The sequence below is a fragment of the Periplaneta americana genome, chromosome 12 (assembly GCF_040183065.1).
Source record: "Periplaneta americana isolate PAMFEO1 chromosome 12, P.americana_PAMFEO1_priV1, whole genome shotgun sequence".
NCBI lineage: Eukaryota > Metazoa > Arthropoda > Insecta > Blattodea > Blattidae > Periplaneta > Periplaneta americana.
The window spans coordinates 18160152-18181298 of NC_091128.1; the positions used below are offsets into that span (position 1 = coordinate 18160152).

The 21147-nt window shown below is 35.3% G+C and overlaps 1 protein-coding gene across 4 annotated transcripts in view; it reads left to right on the plus strand.

Moving 5' to 3' along the window:
- The window catches only part of LOC138710201 (vacuolar protein sorting-associated protein 52 homolog), a 46726-nt gene that overhangs the window by 19502 nt on the left and 6077 nt on the right, over positions 1 to 21147 (plus strand). The window contains exons 1-3 of one of the 4 annotated variants that reach the window (XR_011335156.1): positions 1264 to 1812; positions 10857 to 10932; positions 18578 to 18755. Coding sequence is in view for 1 of the 4 variants with exons in the window: in XM_069840848.1 (XP_069696949.1) it covers positions 1744 to 1812; positions 18578 to 18755 (247 nt within the window). In the remaining 3 variants the exon portion in view is untranslated. The other 3 variants (XR_011335157.1, XM_069840848.1, XR_011335158.1) reach the window with 3 other exon arrangements.

Here is a 21147-nt window from a genome sequence, read left to right on the forward strand (position 1 = left end):
AAAATAATGTCCTGTAAGACAGTACCTATACCACATCACTAAGCTGTTTAACACAGTACTCAGGTTGGAATATTGTCAAAAAATGGAAACATACAAAAATAATTACAACTAAAGCCAACAGAATAGAAGACGTATCATTCCACTAGAGCACCTATGACAAATTTTTGGATAAAAAATTATTATGAAAGGAATTGATCAAATAATCCCTCCTTCGCAAACTGCATATGAAAAATGTAAATCACAATTTACTAGCACTGATTGAAGATATTACAAAAGACAAAGAAGAAAGAATTTATGGGTCTTTATAAGACTGCAGAAAAATGGTTTTGTGTCTCTTGCTGATTGGGTGAAAGATGTTGTATATACACATACTGTATATGAAGAAGAATGGTTACAAACTCAATGTCTACGTATAGAATATAGAGTAGTCAACCAATGATAATGAAATTAAAATACAAGTGGGTAACATTGAGGTCTGAAAGAGTGTGGTGAAAGAAAGGTCGCCCTTCATTGGAAAGAGAGGGGTGGGCCCAGTACTTTATATCCAAAAGTAAGAAAAATCACAGAAGCCAAATTGAAGGATCTCAAGCAACTTTTTCCTTATATGCAACCAATGCAACACATATTATCACAAGATGGGGTAATAAAGTTGAGATTGTTGTTTCTATAAAAAAAAGATGATGAAACCAGTACGAAAATATTCAGTGCAAAGCCAATTTTGTGGTTTAATGCAATGTAAAATGTAAGATACATACTACACATTCTTGCAGTATAAATGTACAAAATGAGTATTGTCCAATTTTACCTCAAAATTCTGTCACTTGACAATAAGAAGAACAGAACATACCGACACCAGCCTTTCAGAAAGAGGATTAAATCTCAATCCTCTAAAAAGTAAATCTATTGTCTTACGAAAAGGAAAAATCACCACTCTAGAAGGATCAATTATTGCTTCAATTACCTCAAAAAACGAACATATTAAATATCTAGGGATATAGTTTAATAATGAAATCTCACTTGATAAAACTAAAGTAATAAAATGCATAACACCTGACTTGAATAACCTTGTCAAAACAAAACTATTGAAACCAGATCAAAAACTTAAGGGACCCAGAAAGCCAAAAAATCTTGAATTTTTCATTTTTTTCCTGTTTTATTGATCTATGAAGCTTTATCTTTCAGATGAGCCTTGATTTAAGTGTGTATCTGATTCCTAAGTATGGTTTTTTTTTCGGTTTAAATGGACAGCGACATTTAAAGTGGGTGTGTCTCCTGTTCGTCTGGCATTCTACTATGTTTCAAATTTTGCGCCTTATATGCGAAATTTTTTCATTGTAGGGAATTTATATGTATTGGCACACCTGGTTTAGCGTCCTGTGCTTTGTTTCGTAGCAACGGTTTGTTTACAATGGTTGTGACGTTATACACGTGCTGTACGTTACAGTTGAGTTGGTTTATAGATGTGCATTTTGTGATATTTTCTTACAATATGGGTTATAGAAGTAGTTTGAAAGTATTTAAATTAATTGTGAAGCTTGGGCACGCCATTTCGTATTTAAGAAGAGAAGAAATGTTGGTAAACGTAAGAACACTGTTAGTAATGTGAATTCTAACCTACAACCCTCTAGCATGTGGTCATAGTGAATCTGTAAAAGTGGCTGTGCATCAGGAAAGAAACTTGAAGATTCTAAAATGAAACTCTGAAACAAGAACACAGTGTTAGTGATACCAATGAGGTTATAGATGTTCGCATACTATCTAGTGTACTGCAAAATAATGTATTCTGTAAAGGCTGTGCAAAGGTCTCTTAAGGTAAAAAAGCACATTTTATTTTGAAATAATTACTCTAACACAGTAGCGGCCCGCGGTTACAAAGGTTGGCAGTTCTGCATGAAAAGTAGTGTATTTAGCAAACGCATGCTGTTTATTGCATCTAAATCGGGTAACGCGTGTAATTACAGCCCCTTCTCGAAGTTGACTGTGCACCCGAAATTGTACTCCAACCATCCGTGCGCTACACCTCTCCCACCTGGTACAACTAGTCACGTAGTGGAGATGTGCCCCACAAGCTTTTCTAGCTTTTTAAGTCAAATTAACTAAATCCTTCACTCCGGTGTTTGTCCATGTATTTTCTCCTCTAAACAGAATACACGGGTGGGGGAGAAAGCGTTTTCATGGGCGCAGCAAAAAAACAATCGTGTCCATTACACATTTCGGTATTAAAATGACTAGTAGGCTACATGATTTCCTCGACTTTTTCCAGAAATTTTAATATTTAAACTTTGTGTAGGACGTCCTAATTTCTTGAGTTAACATGCAATTTCTCTTTTAATTTCGAAAAGGGTTGGTCGATTAGGTTTTCATTTAATTCATTTTTAATATCAAATATTTCCTTAGGCACACTGACTAATCACATCACACCACCCACAGTACTATAACACACTGGAACTGTAATGATATACAGTAGTCCAGAAGCCTATGTGTTCTAACGCAGGTCATAAAGAGATGAGGGTGTTGGCGGTTCTCTTGTATATTCGGAGAGAGCTGCTTCGGTTGCAGCTCTAATGCAGTCTTATGGGACGGTGAAGAAAACCAGTTTTCTGCTGCCGACTACCCTACGTTGAGCTTCAGGAACTGCCAATCACAGATCTGAAAAGTACACTACAGCTAAAATTCTCGAGCAGTTCAAGGCTCCTACAGACAGTAAAATCTCGAATCGAAGGAGAATGAATTGGAAAAATAAATGAAACAGTGAAGTAGATTACATAAAAGCATGTTTTACATTTTTATTTTTTTTCAGGTCCATTTAAATGGCGGTTCTGCAGCTCTGCAGTTCTTGTTGTAGAGCCGCCCCTGCTCTAACAGCTAGTAAAATAGTTGCAAAAAAATTTGGCTTGTTATGAGACTTAGCAGGACACTTCAGGAGATTCAGAGTGCATTTAGATTCTTAGTGCAAGCCCTATTACTCGGGTTACTTAATTAAGATGTTATTGTCACGTATGGGATACTTGAAGTCCACCATCATATTGCTTTTGTAAGACTACTATCAAAATTCAGCTAAACTATCAATGTTAAAAATTTGGCCACTGTGTTCCATGGATTGCCTTTTCTATTTCAGTTCTGATATCGTCTTTATTAATGTGGAAAATACAAGTTTACGGTATAGCTGTGTTGCCAAATCAGGAAAATATTTTGCACACTGCACAAAGTTGGAATTTCTTTTATTTATAATTTTTTGCCTCACTAAGCGTTTCACATTACTGCCCACATCATCTATCACATCTTTCCTGTGAGACGTAACGAAGTATTTTCAACTGAATTGTTTCTTGTGTTATCAGAGAGGAACTGCATCAACCTAACAATGTACTTATTCTTAAATTCAAAAGCTGGTTCATCACGCCAAATTGCTTCTTCAGCAGGCTGTTGTGAATCCCTTTCCAACATAAATATTCTGTTACAAAGTTGATCATGACAAATATAATATCTTTATCCTTGTAATTAGTTCAATTTTAACGCTTCCTTCTTCGAAGATTCTGATGGATATTTTGTGTATTGGTGAAATAGTGCGTCAGTGCTTCCTGAAAATATTAGGAGTGTTTTTCATTATGTTATAGTGTTTTAAATATTAAAAGAAGACATTGCTACAATCTGTTTACGCTTGTAACCAAGGACAACTCTGAAATATGTTACGTTTTCATTTTATTTACTGTATATTCATTCACTTTTCAAGAATCAAGCTATTTCTTTTAAAACACTTAAATTCTCAGAACGTCTGACCACCTCACCCTTGCTCCAGCCTTACCAAAAATACAACGTGGTTTCTTCCTTCATTTGTCCGAAGCTTGTATACCCTTTTCAAACAACCCCTCCCGATAAATTACCTGTCAAGTTCCTCAAAGATGTAGATCTTCTTATTAAAAGCTCAATTAAGGACATCCTACAACTTCCTAGAGATATTCCAGACAATATGTTGTATTCCAACAAAAAATTTAAAGGCTTAGGTATTTTCTGCGCACGTTGGGAAACCTACTTGCAACACGTCAACTCTTGCATGAAGTTGAATATGTGTAATAATATGTACATAAACAACACTAGATGTCTAACGGAGGAACAACCTGTTTGAACAACCTTCAAATCAATGAAACTGAACACCTAACTTCTACGAGTGGAGTAATAAACATCAGAAAAATTAGGACCGAATTACGCCAGTGAGAGTACAACGCATGGTGCAACTTACCTCAAAAGGGAAAAGGCGTTATTCTGTACAGTGAATTCACTCCCTCTAACAAATGGATAACTAAGCCCGATGGAATGACTAGCGGTGAATGGAAGGAGGCTATCAAGATGACTGCCAACGTAAGCGCTGTAAGAGCCATACCCGGTAGGTCTCAGGACAGCCACTGCAGGCGATGCCTCAGTGAGATAGAAACCCTTGGACATGTCCTGGGAGCCTGCCCTTATGGCGAAACATTGTATATAAATAGGCACCATGCAATTAGAACTAAATTGGCCGATCCCCTTAGAAAACTAAAATACACCGTCTATGAAGAAGTCCACGGAACCGCCGACAATGGCAGTAACAGACGAATTGACATAATCGCCATTAGCGAATCCTTGTCTCAGGGTATGATAATCGACTCCACCATCAGGTTTGAAACATACAAAGGACAGCCCAAAGACATACATGAGGAGAAACGAGCAATCTACGTTCCAACCATCCCGTATTATAAAGATAAATACCAACTTCACGATATCAGTGTTATGGGATTGATGTTTGGAGCAAGAGGAACGATACCCAACTTCTGTTCTCAATTCTGTAAGACCCTAGGACTGCACAAATCGTTTCTGAACGAACTGGCCCTCCTCATAATTAAAGAGTCAGTCAAACTTTTACGGAACCACGTATATGGACTCTAATTCAGTGTATGGAAAAAAAATTGACGCACCATTATCATTTTTCTTTTTCCTTCTTAGCTTTCATTGATTCTTTACTTGAATTTTTTTTTTCTTCTGTAAACTGCCATTGTTTGTGTATTTGTTTGCCTTTTTTCTTACTCTTTTAGCTCTCATCTTCTATTGTATTGTATTGTATGCTTTGTCTAATGGCAGCCTCTAATTTGAGGAAGCTCTGATAAATAAAAATAAAACAGACTTGAAACATCTTGCATTTATCCATGAAAAATGTAGCAGCTGTAAACAAAAGGATTCTTCTCCTAGACCATAAAGCCATAGGCGGAGAGAGAACCGTTTCCTTGGCTGGGACAAAGTAAAACCACAGAATTCCCATATAATGGGGTTGTGGGGGACATCATTTACTTCCTCCCCCTGTTACAGCTTGACTGTGGTACATAAGTGTTCTGCTGATGGTCAGGTCTTTCACTGCAAACCCAGCATTCTCCAATCTTTCCTATTTCCTGCCTTCCTCTTAACTTCTGCCTATGATCCACATATCTTAATATCGTCTATCATCTCATATCTTCTTCTGTCCCTAACTCTTCTCCCGTTCACGATTCCTTCCAGTGCATTCTTCAGTAGGCAATGGTTATTAATGGATATTATTGGTTATTAATGGTTATTCTGTAGGACAAAAAAATCAGTAGGCAGTTTCTTCTCAACCAGTGACCCAACCAATTCCTTTTTCTCTTTCTGATCAGACATCAGTATATGATAATTTAATAAAAGTATTTTTGGGAGGACATGTTTCTTACAGTGTTACATCCATATCTGTGATAGTTCGGACCGAGTTGTATAGAGCTTGAACTGTAGGTCTACTACATATTATAGGTCTAACAGGGCATAACTTAAAACAATCTCCCTCTTTTTCTCTATCATACAGAAACACATGCATGCATCAATAAAACTACGTAACAGTGCTAACAGAAACTTCCTTATATGAAGCTTACCTTCCTGAAGATATCATATGAAATGTAAACTCTAATTATTTTATTTAATCTCGTATTTAAGTTTAAACATTATACCGGGATCACTTTTCTTTTTTCTGCATTGTTGTGCAGTATGTTATTCATCATCTCCAAGTAGCGGTCTGAACACCTGCAGACTTGTAACACAGGCAGTTACAAAAGAAACATTCCTCAAATGAGGTAGGCCTATAGAAATTCTTATACATTCAGAAATTTAAAATAAAATTATAGTGCAGGCACACGATCTGAAGACATTAATTCGTCAATTTAAGCACAGAAACTTAATCACAAACAAAAGCAAATAAGATCTAAATTTAGATCTTTTGAATTCAATAATTTCTAACGTTAACCGGAAAAAAAAAGAGTTCAGACAAGTTTGGGGGGGGGCAGTGCCCCGCCCCCCATTTCCCCCTCTCCCATAACTCTGCCTATGCATAAAGCACTTTGTATTTCATCCTGGTATTCACAACTGAATCACACTGAGAAGTCCACCTGTAATATACAAATATTATAATCCAGTTTGTCATTTTCAAATACCATGGTTTGAATTCTCTTCAGATTGACATGTCACATCATTTCTGGAAAATAGTTAATTACAATATCTCGAAGTTCATCAACAAAGCCTTCCTTCAAGAACAAAGTCAGTCTGCCTCTGAATCTTTTTCCCCAGACCTTCCAGCAAGAGTTCTATCAACATGCAGAATTTAATGAAACTTTACTTAGCGTAAATTTCCAGAATTCTTCAGAATAAATTATTTTTAGTGCTTTCAATTTAAAAATGAAGTGTTCATGTAAATTACATCTGCATTGATCACATGGTATATCCTTCAATAAGAGGACATTTTTGAGTTTCAAACTGCAAAACTTTGAAAAGCCTGAACTGTTCCTCTCGAAAGATAGCATAAGCCTCTTTCAAAAACATTGTAATGTAATGTTTTTGTAGTGTCACCTTTTTGGCATTTTCCCATGTAACAGTTGAATCTTTCCTGGGCGTGTGTATACAATGTCAGGATGAGGTAGGCGAGACCTCATATATAATGAATATGTGATATAGCTATTAACTGTTAGCAGTTTTCACAAACTGATGTTGAATATGGCCATAAAGTCATTTAAATATGCGCTCCTGCATGTATGACTTACATTGTCTAAAGTGCAGGTAGTAAGGCTGTAAAACATTATGAGAGGAGTTCGGCCGGCACCGTGGATCGTGTCCCAGCATAGCTCAGTTGGAAAGAGCACTCAGCGGGTAGAGCTGAGAGGTCCTGGGTTCGATTCCCTGTGCTGGAACGAATTTTTCTCAAATTAAATGGTGATAACACACATTGGCTACTTCATAGTAGTCGTGTAATTTTTTTTTAGTAATTTAAGCTAGTCTTCAATGACGAAGTAAAATTTCCCTATATAGGAAAACTCGCAAAATTAGTACTGACACTACCTCATTCAAATGCAGAACTTCGAAGTATTTTTTCGATAGTCATGTCAAAAGGAAGAAGAGAATAGAATAGCACATGAAGCTCTCAGCTAAGTTGTACTCTTTGCTTCCAAATAAAAGAATTGAACTAGAGCACCTTTGAAGTCACCAGCATCCATTTTAGTTTCCGCTATTGGGATACACTATGCTAGATGTGGAGGAGATTTGGTGGTTGGTACATCCACCCTTCTCTTTTATTGTAGCTGAACATTTAATTATGACCTAATTAATTATTTTATTATAGCTCACACTGTAGGTTGTGGGAAAATTTGTGTTCGTGTGGGAAATTTTTATACTTTTATATGGGAATACCATAGTAGACAGTCTGAAGAGCTGTTAATTTAAGGTTGTATTTTGACTACTTATGTATAGGACTGTTTGTTTTTAGGTCTGTTTTTTCAGCATTTTAGGTCATTATTAGAGCCCAGAATTTTATGTGCTAAAAGTTAATGTCACTGAGTGTAGATGAATAGAAGTAGGCCTAGTGCCCGTGAGGAAAGTTTTAAGCTTAGTTCACAAGAGTCTGATATGTAATAATAGACAACAGAGTCAGAAGAAGGACTGAGCAATGGATCTTGTAAACTGTGTGCTAATTTGTAAGTGGGGTTTAGAGGATTAAAGACCTGTAACGATACCAAAGGGAAAATACTGAATGGCAAGAATGGCATCTCAATGAAGTGGAGGTATGGCAATGATCTTGTAAATCGTATGCTAGTTTGTAAGTGGTAGTTAAGAGGATTAGAGACCTTTAGCAGTACCGAAGGGAAAATACTGAATGACAAGAATGGCATCTCAATGAAGTAGAGGTATGGCAATGATCTTGTAAATCGTGCGCTAGTTTGTAAGTGGTGGTTAAGAGGATTAGAGACCTTTAGCAGTACCGAAGGGAAAATACTGAATGACAAGAATAGCATTTCAATGAAGTGGAGGCATGGCTTTTATATTAAACTATAGCGAGGAACAATATTAACTTTTAGCACCTAAAATTCCGGGTTCTAGTCATTATAGTATAACATTTTGGCGCTAAACTGGAGAATTCCCACGGTATCTTTGAACCGTGCCGTTATGTTTAGCACCAAATTTAAGTAAATACACAATCTTGCCAACATAAGAACACGACATTGGTGTGTGGCATCGTTGGAGGGAGAAATTTGTTTCTTTTCTCTCTCTACCTCCTTCGTTCTGAACATTACTGAGAGATAGCACCACTGTTAGCTACAAGATATATTTGCGCAAATATATTGAAGTAGATTACTTGACCTATTACGTGACTTAGATGAGAGTCTCGAGACAAAACAGTTTTGCTATATTTCTTTTTTTATTAAATGTTAAGCACAGGAACGCCATTTCGTAATTTTATTTAAGAAACAAGCCAAACAAATTATCTTTGCATCAAAAACGGATGCTCCCTGGACCAAATTATCGTATTTTATAATTGTTTGAATGCAACAGAAGCCAGAAGTCTTGCACTTGACTAATGCAGTGAATTATTTAAGAATATAATCGCGAATTTTACTACCACCATTTTGATTGTGTTTTGTTTGGCACGGCTCGGTACGGCCTGGTGACTAGTGGCCAGCGAGTAATGTCGACTATCGACATTGCTCTGCCGTGGGTATTATCCAGTTGTTCCCTTTTTGGGTCTTTTATAGATCATTTCTTAAGTAATCAAAATCCTCACTCTGGCTGGGGATCGTCCCATACATCAGGGGCATTGTGGTAGCTGTACAGGCTGGTCAGCACCAGAGAGAAGCTGTGTCTTATGACGCCTTTCCCCCACAACACACGTGATAGACGTGAGCTTACACTCACCTTCGGCACGGAGTAGCCACAAAGATACTTGTGTGCAATGCCCAGACTGAAGACTGACACAATCCCCATGACCCTGCAATCGGGAAAACCTGTAAAACTGCCTATAGCTTTGCCAGTTTTCAATTCCATTACAGCAGTTTCTTCATTTCATCAATTTATCTTATTTATCGAAATAGAAACATCAATTTTGAGGCGTACTTATGGCATTTCACTAGTTTCTGTGGCATCTCACAAACATTTCAAGACATATTCCAACATTAATAAGGAACATTTAAATATTTCTGCTGATGCCCAGTTCACTTTCTCGTTGTATAATTTAAGTTCTCTGCATTGATTGATGATTCAGTAATATAACTGTATAAAATGTAGATATAAACAAATTATATTATTAATTAAAGTTTTGCAATTTAGAATATTATGCATTTATTGTTTGCAATAAATTATATTGTTTGAATGTAAATTAAACATCCTTCAAGAGCTTACTTGTATATTTTTGTGAATGTAAACACATATCCCTTCAAAATGATCTGATTTATCTGATGAAGAGAATTGAGAAAATGCATTAAATTTAATTGGAATTGGGTTGTAACAAAGGGCTGCCATATGCCGCAGACAGTCCATGGCTTTATAGTGTAGGGAGAAAAGACTGATGTCCACGATTTTGAATGAAGTCGGACAGAAATCTGGAAAAATGCAGTAATTTGTAAGATAGTGTTCAAATGATACTCAAATGGGTGCAAGATAATACGTCTTACGAACTCAGTAAGAGCCTTCTGTCTGACTAGGTGATAAAATTTAATTTTTTCCTACTGCACAACAAAGAGGAAATTTCTAAAAATATGATTTCACACGAAATCTCGATAAATTTTTGTCGCAGTTGTATTTCCGTGGTGCAGTACTTAGAACAGCTGCAAATGGTAGAATTGTTATTTCTCTCTATGTGGATATAATACCAACGTTCAAAGATCATTTTCTTTGATGAATAGTCAGTGGATACAAGAAAGAAACAAATTACGGTATCACTTAAGTTAGTAAACACATCTGCAGATAGAGTATAATATGGTAAATGTAAATTGCAGTTAGCTTCACAAACTCATCCTTCCTTCTCTTCACAGTTCTGAGAAGTATGAGAGGTTCTGTGACGGTGATATACAGACATGAATGGTGTGGTGCTAAAATAAATGGTAATAATGTAAATTGCATGCCAAATAATGTGCTAGATAAGGTAAAATGTATTACTGAAGTGGCCAGTCTCATCCACATTAAGTAAACAAGTGATATTAATTTGAAAAATAAATTATAAGTTTCTTATAAATTCCTACGTTTTTTCCTGTCGATCAAATTGACATGTGAATCATGTACTGGTTTCTTTGTTTCTTCATTATGGCAACCCTAGTTTTAACAAGTTTCTATTGTTATGACATTCGTAATGAGAAATAAGATCAATTAGTATTATTTTCATTTAAAACGCCCCTGTATTCGACTGCATGATATTTAGAGTGCAAGTTCCCTATGAGCTTGAAATTTCCAAGATAGTAATATATCCTAATATTAAAATTAAATACCAGTCCTAGGGAAAATGTCTGATTTCAGTAAAGGCATATTATATCCCTGGTTTTTACATCTTGATCCCTTGTTTTCTTGTTGTTTAGTTAACTGTCTGAAGACAGGTCACAAGTGATACCGACAAGGCACCACCTATGAAGCAACTAAGCCAGGAGATAATGGGTAGGTGGCTAATTATATCCTTTAATTGTTCTATTTTTTGTTTTAGAAAATTGTTCATTAGCTTTTTTTTCCAGAATTCATCAAATTGTTGGAGGATAAATTTTACATAATGGGATCTACACAAGTGGAATCTAATTTATGAGAATTATATCTTGAAATATTGTTCCTCTCCAATGAAGTGTTGCTATGAGACCATATTGCATCGTACATTATTGGAAACATAACTTTTCGGCTTGGTATCACTGCCGTGTGTTGAATTCTTCTGATTTTTAATTTCTATCAGAGCTAGATGAGATTTTGTTTTGAAGTATTTGAGAATATGTTGAGGAATCGACATTTTCAAACAAATGTTTGACCTCATAAAATGGTATATTATGTTAAATCATTATATTTCAGGAAATCAGAATAGGCCTACATTTTGTCATCAGAATTATGGTTTTTCTTTCCATTTGCAGTTACTTGGTTTTGATTAGTAGACCTACAATGATCATATTCCCTGTCGGACAGCTTGTAAATTAATATTTTTTGCCAAATATTTTTTAACCTTTAACATATTTACTGAATGTTCCTCAGGGAATAGAGTGTAAAGCAGCAAGACTTAATAAAACAATACACATCTCTATTTTTCGGCTTTAGTGTTGCCGCCATCTAGTGTCAAAAGATTCTATTAATACGAAAACTGTAACACCACTGCCACCTGGCGAGTGAAATTCTAACTATTTACTCAAGTGAAAGCTTTTGAATAGGTTAGGCTCTAGACGCAAGTTGTGCGACATAGTTGCCTAAGCAACAAACAAACATGGCATATGAAGAGTTAGACCTGAAGTCCATTCATAACATGTTTGAAGATAACAGTGATGCTGACAAAGATTATCAACCCAATTATGGTGATCTGACTTCATCAGGTAAGTAATTTTTATAATAAGTATATTTTAATGGATGATTTCTTATTTTGGTTATTTGTAAGAAGTCGTCGCTGAACGATTCACATCGTTTATAGTTCACTTCTATTGTTACACAACAAGATGGATGCACTGAACGATTCACATCATTTATAGTTCACTTCTGTGAACGATTCCATTGTCTATTGTTACACAACACACTAAACCTGGAGTAATTTAAGCTTATTAATCAAATAAATAATTCTACTTACGGTTTTTTATATGCTCACCTGTATGTAATTTCTATTTTATACTTATTTCATTGTTATTTTCCATCCAAAGATCATTAAGAACGATGAATATTATTTAATATCTCCTATCTTTCTTCAAATAGTGTTCATATGCCATGTTAATTTTCATTTGTTTTCATAAGTTAACAATGATGCACATTGGAAGCAACATATAAGAAATTATTTTCCTACACAATCCACGCTATATTCACGTTGTTTTGAAATGATTAATCGAAGATGGTTTGCTTATTGTTTATTACACGCACATTTGTATGTAATTTCTATTCCATACGTTTTTCTTCTATCCCCCGATCATTAAGAATGGTGAATATTGTTTATGCTTGTTTCCTGTATTTCTTAAAATAATGTTATGTGGCATGTTAGTTTTTATTCGTCGTTATTTACGTAAAAATGATGCGCCAAAAAATAAAAAATAATAATAATTTCGTCCTCACTCCACATCCTATTTATTCACATTTGTTTTTCAGTGATTTATTAAAGAATGTACCGGTATTTAAAATACTAATAATTTAGAAACATGTTACATAAATCATCCTTGTGCCAAAACAGAATGCTCCCTGGACCAAACTGTCGTATTTTGCAGTGGTCATCAGTACTCGCTGAAATGGGTAATAATAGTATAATAAAATAATGTTGTACGTAGCATTTAGAAACATGTTACATAAATCATCATTGTGCCAAAAGAGAATGCTCCCTGGACCAAATTATTGTATTGTGCAGTGGTCGTCAGTACTCGCTGAAATGGGTAATAATATAATATAATTGTTTTGCACGTAGCAAGCGGGGTATTGGGGCTGCAAACCCCGATGATGATCCGACGTGTAGCACATGATGTAAAAAGCGGGGTATCGGGGCTGCAAGTCCCGATGATGATCCGACGTGTAGCACATGATGTAAAAAGCGGGGTATCGGGGCTGCAAGCCCCGATGATGATCCGACGCGTAGCACATGATGAAAAAAGCGGGGTATCGGGGCTGCAAGCCCCGATGATGATCCGACGTATAGCACATGATGTAAAAAGCGGGGTGTCGGGCACTTAAAAGTGCCTTTTGGAAAGCATGGTGATGCGCATTTGACAAACCCAGTGTACTTACTTGCTAATAATCCCTTTTTATTTGTCGTTATTTACGTAAAAATGATGCGCCAAATAATAATAATAATTTCGTACTCACTCCACTTCCTATATTCACATTTGTTTTTCAGTGATTTATTAAAGAATGTATCGGTATTTAAAAGACTAATAATTTAGAAACATGTTACATAAATCATCCTTGTGCTAAAAGAGAATGCTCCCTGGACCAAATTATCGTATTTTGCAGTGGTCGTCGGTACTCGCTGAAATGGGTAATAATATAATATAATTATGTTGTACGTAGCAAGATCGATTATTCAATTGATAGGATATTTTATGAGGTTGTCATGACTGAGGTATCTATTGTCAATTGCTTTTATTTGTCAGAAGGCCTTGACTGACGGGTATATAAGGACTGGCGCTCTTACGGGTGGAGGTCGGGGTTTGGGACGGCTCACAAGTAACAAGAGGAGAAGGGATAGAGACATCTAGTATTTTAAAGATTTATGTCGTTCACTAGATGAGTTGATTCAACTAACCTGGAAATAATGTGAATCGTTCAGCGACGACTTCTTGTAAATAACCCTTATTTTTAATTGTATTTTTTGCAAAGTTTATATAATGTGATGCTTAGGCAAGTTTGTCTCTTACATTTTTTCAAAACCTATAAGAAATGCAGAGGGTTAGGCACTATTTTTGTTGGATATTTTCAGTTAATATTTTATAATGTAAGCAAGTTTAGCTCTATTTGCATGCATATGAAACATAATTAAAGGTAGTATTTTACGAAATCAAATCTATTAAAATCCCTTGATGAGGTTGGTTTGGCAAGCTTAGTGCTAAGTACGAATAATTGTTGTTGTTTGGCTAAAATTTACAGCTTATGTCACCACATGTACCATTTTATTTTGTCATTTTAGATGACTATAGAGTTCGAAATGGCATGCCTTCTCAATCATATCAACAATTTTCTCCCACAGACAACCAAAGTTCTTACACTCTATAGTGACAGCTGTGGAGGGCAGAACAGCTCTCTTCTTATCTTACGTATTGCCAAAACCATCCAATCCTTCAAGTGATCAATAAAAAATTTTTAATTCCTGGCCACAGTTTTGATATCTGTTATAGACTTTGGAGTCATCAAGAGGTCTAAACGCTATCACGAAGTATATGTTCCTGAAAAGTGGGAAAGAGTAATAGCTGATGCGAAGAAAAGAAATCCAAAATTTCAGGTCCATCGTATGACTAGCGAACTATTATATAGTTCAGATACTTTAGAAAATGAAATAACAGACAGAAAGATATCAGAAAATAAACAAAAAGTGGAATGGCTCAAGATTCGATGGTTACAGTTTCGGAAAGATGAACCCAAGAATCTTTTCTACAAAACATACAGTGTGTCTGACTGCATAGATTTTGATGTGGTTGATATAGCACGGAAAGGGCTCTGAGGGCGCCCATCGCGAAACTTTTCTCAGAAATTGAACCTCCTGTATCCCAGAGGTCGGCCAATCACGAAAGAGAAGAAGAAAGATTTAATGTCACTACTCAGTAGCTCAGTTGGTAGAGCAGCTGGCTACGGACTGGAAGGTCCGGGGTTCGATCCCAGGTGGTGATAGGATTTTTTCTCGTTGCCAAACTTTCAGAACGGCCCCAAGGTTCACTCAGCCTTCTATAAAAATTGAGTACCGGGTCTTTCCCGGGGGTAAAAGGCAGTCAGAGCGTGGTACCGACCACACCACCTCATTCTAGTGCCGAGGTCATGGAAAGCATGGGGCTCTACCTCTATGCCCCCCAAGTGCCTTCATGGCATGTCACGGGGATACCTTTACCTTTTACCTTTACTCAAATATATCCCTCCAATTTACCACCATTATTACCGAAATCTGAAAGTAGGAGGAGAAGGTTTCAACAATCCAGACTTGGAAGCAACTGACAGGGTTAATGAATAAAGAGTTCCATATTTTTCTTTGTGTTCCAAAGATTTATAGTTCGTAACTTTGTTAATTAGTCCAATAAATCGGGCATCATACCACTGACCTGCAATGATTTTAATGTCTTATACTTTTGAACCTAACTTGCATATCCCACTTATTTGGGTTTTAAATTTTTTTTACGAGGGCCAAACTTGCCTAACATTGCCTATGCCACATGTTTGGGCTTGAAATATAATTTGTTTTAGGGCTAAACTTGCCTATAATTCGTTTTACAGTTAACACATTTCTGGGTTAATGATATTTTTCAACTTACTTTTTTACATGAACTAGATACATACTAGATTACGGTAAAAGAGAAATAATTTTCTTTTGACATGTGATTATTTAAAAAAATGACGTCCAAATTTAGACTTGAATAACTCTTTTCAGTGTAATTGTGGTTTAGGCAAGTCTGGCACTGAGCCACTCAACTTGTGTTAGGTGATTAGCATAAGTATTAAATATTGTATATCTGTATATATTGTATTGTTATATTACAGAACAACTATTTTAATTACTTATTAACATATTTATTACGAGGCTTATAATTTATTGTGTCAATTTCTCTGGGAATTTTTGAGACAAACATAAATAACAAAAAGTATGAAGACTCATCTAGTTAATACTGCTTCATCCATGATTTTAAACATGTGAGTGCATTCACATGCTCCAAATTAAGTGCCGCTCTATGTTTAGTAACAATGTTTCCTGCATCACTAAACACGAAAAAACTTTTTTTCTGTCAAGCACTTCTCCACGATCGTTTAATTTAAATCCTAACATTTCACCAAGTTTGCCTCTCAAATTCTCATATGATATAATGGAGTTTACACTTTTCACAAACCACAGAAAACTGATTTTTTTTTTCTTTTTCAAACTAAACACACAACCTTCATATACCAACTCAGTACAGAAACTGCAACTGCAAAAGTACAATGGTCGAAACAGAAGACTGGCCCCTGTTGTAATTGAATTGCCAGATTTTAAAAAGAGAAGAAGGTAGTTATGCTCTCACTTGCACACAGTATAGACATGGCTATTTTGAAATGGATGAGGGAGACAAGCCCAGAAAAGTATGTATTTCATATGCTAGGAAGATGAGCTATCAACAAGGTGGAAGTTTTCTTGGAAAACCATAAAACTTAATAAGGGTTTCGTATTGTGTTTCAACTTTCAATAGAGGTAGACTAGGTCACTGTCCTCATATTTGCATCTCTTTCTGAAGTGTTTGTGCAAAGATTTTCCCTACGCTACCTGCTTTGCAATAAAAAAATAACAGTATTATTGTGCTTTTTAAGTAAGCAATTTCCGAGAGAGGAATATCAATTAAATATTTTTGATCGATTAATCTTACAACAGAAATTGATCAATTAATTGATTAGAGTAATCGTTTAAATCCCACAACACTAGTTTTAAGCCCATATAGCGACCGAACAATGAACAAATGCATTTGCTGACTGAATTCGGAACATGTGGACGTACAGCGAAGGTAAATCAGTCATTTGGTTTGCTTTGTATGTGATCCATTGCTTGTCAGTACATCAAAGGAAATTGGTATTCACTGTGGATGGGATTTGTCACTTTTTTGTAGTTTGTTGTTTCACAAACCAGTACTAGTATATCAAAACTGGAATGGATTGAAGAAGATGTCATCAACAAAGGGCCATATTTACGCATGGACCAACATGAGCCATGGCACTGGATGGCAAATTTTTGGGATTAGTACCATACACAAGCTGTGAAAATTTGAGAAATTTTATACACATGTGCATTTATGACAAACATTTTACATTAATTTTATATATCCGAACAATAGGTATTTTATACTATATGCGAACAGGATGTAATTAATTAACTAATTAGTAAAAGGTAGTAAGGTTGTCTGATTATAATATACAAGCTTTATTTCACATGTGCGTCACATAATTAAAGCTTGTAAGTTACCGTACTTATTTTTACATGGCAGCTCATAACATCTTAAAGCAAAATAATACTTGTTCTATGCAAAAATTGGTAACTTATTGGTTAAATACCTGAAATTTTATTATTATTATTATTATTATTATTATTATTATTATTATTATTATTATTATTGTTATTATCAGTTGAAATGAACTAGTACACAAGTTACAGGTTTAAAATGACTGTCGGCAGTTGTTAAATTATGAAGTTTTAAGTTATTAGTATTATTAAGTTCGGATATGAAAAGAATTGAGGCTGAATATAGAAAACAGTGAAAACTTAAAATAATTAGAAAAGAAACAAAAAGTGCTTATGTTGTAAGACACAGTTGTTCAAAATGAGACTGAGGTATTCTTTCAAAAACTGATGTGAGTACATCGTCACTGTTATGTGATACATCTTCTAAACTAACAATAAGTACAATAATGAAAGTGAAATGAATGTCAGTAGTGATCAGCACCCATGTAATTAAAATAATGACTGATGAGTATGGAAATGAAATAAGTAAAATTAGATCCAGCATTCTGAGCAATGAATGAAGTAACTATTTCACCAGTCAAGGAGTGAAACAACAAGCCCCTCTAGAAGATCGCTGAATATACTGTAATACATTACTGACATTTAAAGTTATATTTAATTTTATTTCTTTTGTATTATTTTCTCTTTTTACTAATTAATTCTATTTGAATATTGATTATTCGATTCTCTGTTTTCATTTTGACTAATTTTCATATATCATTATTTATGTAGAGGGGGCAACATTTCTTTAGTTGCCTGAGGTGACAGAAATTATAAATACAGTCTGCATCAACCTTATTGAATTATTTCGGGACCAGGAAATTTTTGGAAAAATCATGGAACTCGGCTGTTTGGAAACTTCGAATAAATACATAAAACTTATATACGAATCCTCTGTTGCCAGATATTGAAGTGTTAGTGCTAATCTTTCATGAACAGGTATTGCTTCTCACCAGTCTGTCTTTCTTGCAAAGTGTTAGCCTATTTTGCATAGTAACATTTCAAAGTCTGTTGCTGAAATTCGACAGAAGTTTTAAAACTATCCCACTGAATTTAACGTAAGTAATTAAACAAGTCAATGCTTCTATTCTATACCAATTGCGACTTTTGTATAGTGTAATCTATCACAATCACCCTTTATTTTTCAACTTAATTTTTGTTAGACAGCCCATAATAACTGCTGCACTTACTATAATAAATCATCTACCATTATTGCGAATAACCAGCAAACACGAATGTTCCCTGACCATTTGCTGATTATTTGTATGTTGCTCCAAACAGTGAAAGTTTGCTTCATCACTAGTTCATTGTTTGTTCCCTATGTGTGTATGCACTTTTATTGATGTCACTAATGAGGTTCAGACCTGTCTTCGGACAGTTGATAAACAAACAAATGTAAAGTAAAATATTGATGTTTGCATTAAGGAACACACTCGGGACAATTCTAAAGAGGCAGAAGGCTTCCATGAACAGTTCAATACTCGCAGTGCAGAATATGTGGAAGAAATCTTGTCACCTCACTTTGGTGGCATATTGCGGTTTGTGAAGGAAGGTGAAGTGCTGGTTGACAAGGGACAAGCAGATGAACTGAAAAATCATGAAAGTGAGTATCTTTGTTGCATATCATTTGATTTTGTTACTGCCACTATAGATATTCGATACTTCCAACATGTTGTTATGGCTGGTTCTACCGGTCATCAGTTTTGTTATGATCAGTTCTGACACCAAAATTATTGTGGCTCTACTTGTGTAATCAGAAAGGTAATGGTCGAGCTATTATCTTAGATTGGTACTGCGTTTACAGGACAGGATCTTATTAAGTACCTGACAGTGGCACTGTCGTCAACTCTTTTGAAACTCATTCTCGGAAGTCTTATTTAATAACATGCAAAATTATGATAAACAATCATGCGAGTCATACAAACGCTTCATAAGTTGATCTGGAGCTGTCGAGATTTCCTAGCACGAATCTGTTGACCACTGACGATGAGTCTTTCAACATATTACAACTTTTCTTCCTCTCGATGAATAAAATTGCTAGATTACAAAGCCTTGTGCTTGACATGGCTGTCTTGGTATAAGTTTTTATTCGTCATGATGCAGAAAAATTCCTTTCTGCGGATGCAGTCGTGATGGGACAGATCAGTAGGCCTATAATTTGTAAAACTTGGAGTAGTTCCTGGAATGCCAAACCCATGCTTATGTTCTGTAGTTTAGAATATAGGTCACACACATGTTTTGATTTAATACTCACAGGGAACACTTTCTCTAGAAGTTCCTTGTTTATGTTTAACACAAAATTTGAAGATCCATACAAGTCAGCCAGTTCTGGCAGCATCTTGAAGTTCATGAAATCAGAAGACTTTGGATCACCAACTGATACTGCTTAACAGAAAACAGAATTTTCTTCAAACCATCTTTTCATTTCTGATATGACAATATCAAGTATATTATATAAACTTGCTGTCAGCAAAATCTTATCTTGTTGTTCTGAATCGTAACTTTTCAGCATAGCGTCACCATCATCAGTAACGAAATAGTCTCTTACCAGAGACTGAGGTGATTGATTTAATTTAATTATGGTTTATTTAACGATGCTCACAATTGCAGAGGTTATATGAGCATCGCTGGTGTGCCAGAATTTTGTCCTGTTCTTTTACATGCCAGTAAATCTACTGACATGAGCCTGTGGCATTTGAGGTGATCAATGATTTCTTTTTTTCTTGTGCAGAGACACTGATTCCGAAAACTTCTGTCATACAAACAGCACTAGAATAAAATTCTTCGAATTTTTCTCCGTTTCGGAGCTTTGAAAAGTTTTCTATCATTGCCTTAATGAGGGACGAACATTTACTAATATCCATTTTTGAAGACTGAGGTGCTTCCGATAATGAATTTGCAAGAGCAAGAACATGGTCTAAATAAACCAAATAAAATAAGGTGTCTTAATTATTGCTCTGGATTCATGGTTTATTTTTGATGTTGAGTGTTTTCTGTAAAAAAAAAAAACTAAAAATTCATAAATTTTTTTGGGCCCAGGCCCACCTGGCCCACCCGTTGGCTGTGCCACTGATGACAATTTCATTACTTTTTGCACTGTTGAGTAAGAATGCAATGATTATTTTTTGCACTAAAGTAAACAAGGTCTTATTTGCAGCTTGTTTCATGGACATTCTTTCAGGCTTGTGTTAGTTGTTCCAGATGTTGTCTTAAAATTAAGTCATAAGTGAAATGGAGGTATCAGAAATAACAGAGAATATAGCTATGCAGAATGCTAGTACAAAGAAAATAAAATTTTTTGATGTACTTCTAACTCATCAAAAAGAATACAGATCATGAGTCAAATAAATTACAGAAGACGCTTGTTTAAGTGTTGAGGATTGTGATGTTCTCAGAATATTTTACTTATAGAAAGTAGTAGATTAATGAGTGAATGAAATCCAATGGCTTCCTGTGCTACATAGAATGCTCACCTGACAGGACATCATTGTAAATACTATGAGGTTAGCATAAGTTTTGGGTATTTCAGAAGTGACGCATGTATTTGCGATAAATTTAGAACCAATATATCTCAACTTGAATTAGAAATAAACAACTATAAAGATGCAACTCAGGTACACAATTTGAATAGGCAAAAACGACAGCGACTCAAAATGAACTACATAAGAGGAAAAGAGATACTTTGTATGAGGTAAAGTGTTCTGAATGTTTGGATACCTTTCAAGTCCAGAACGGTTTCGAACAAAGCGCATGATGAAGTATGCTTAATGTTGTGGTATTCCTGTTTTGAAATTTTGCCTGACTCTATGCGTAAATTCAATATGTTCTGTGAATCCTGCTGATGACAGAATAACAAATTTTATTGTGATTCGATTTTTCCATTTCTTAGTGCATATAGTGAAGAAATTTTGTTTGTTGGCAACATTTCCAATAAGAGGCCATTCGTACCTCAAGTGCAATAATAATGTAGAATTTATAAACCAGAAGATAAGATG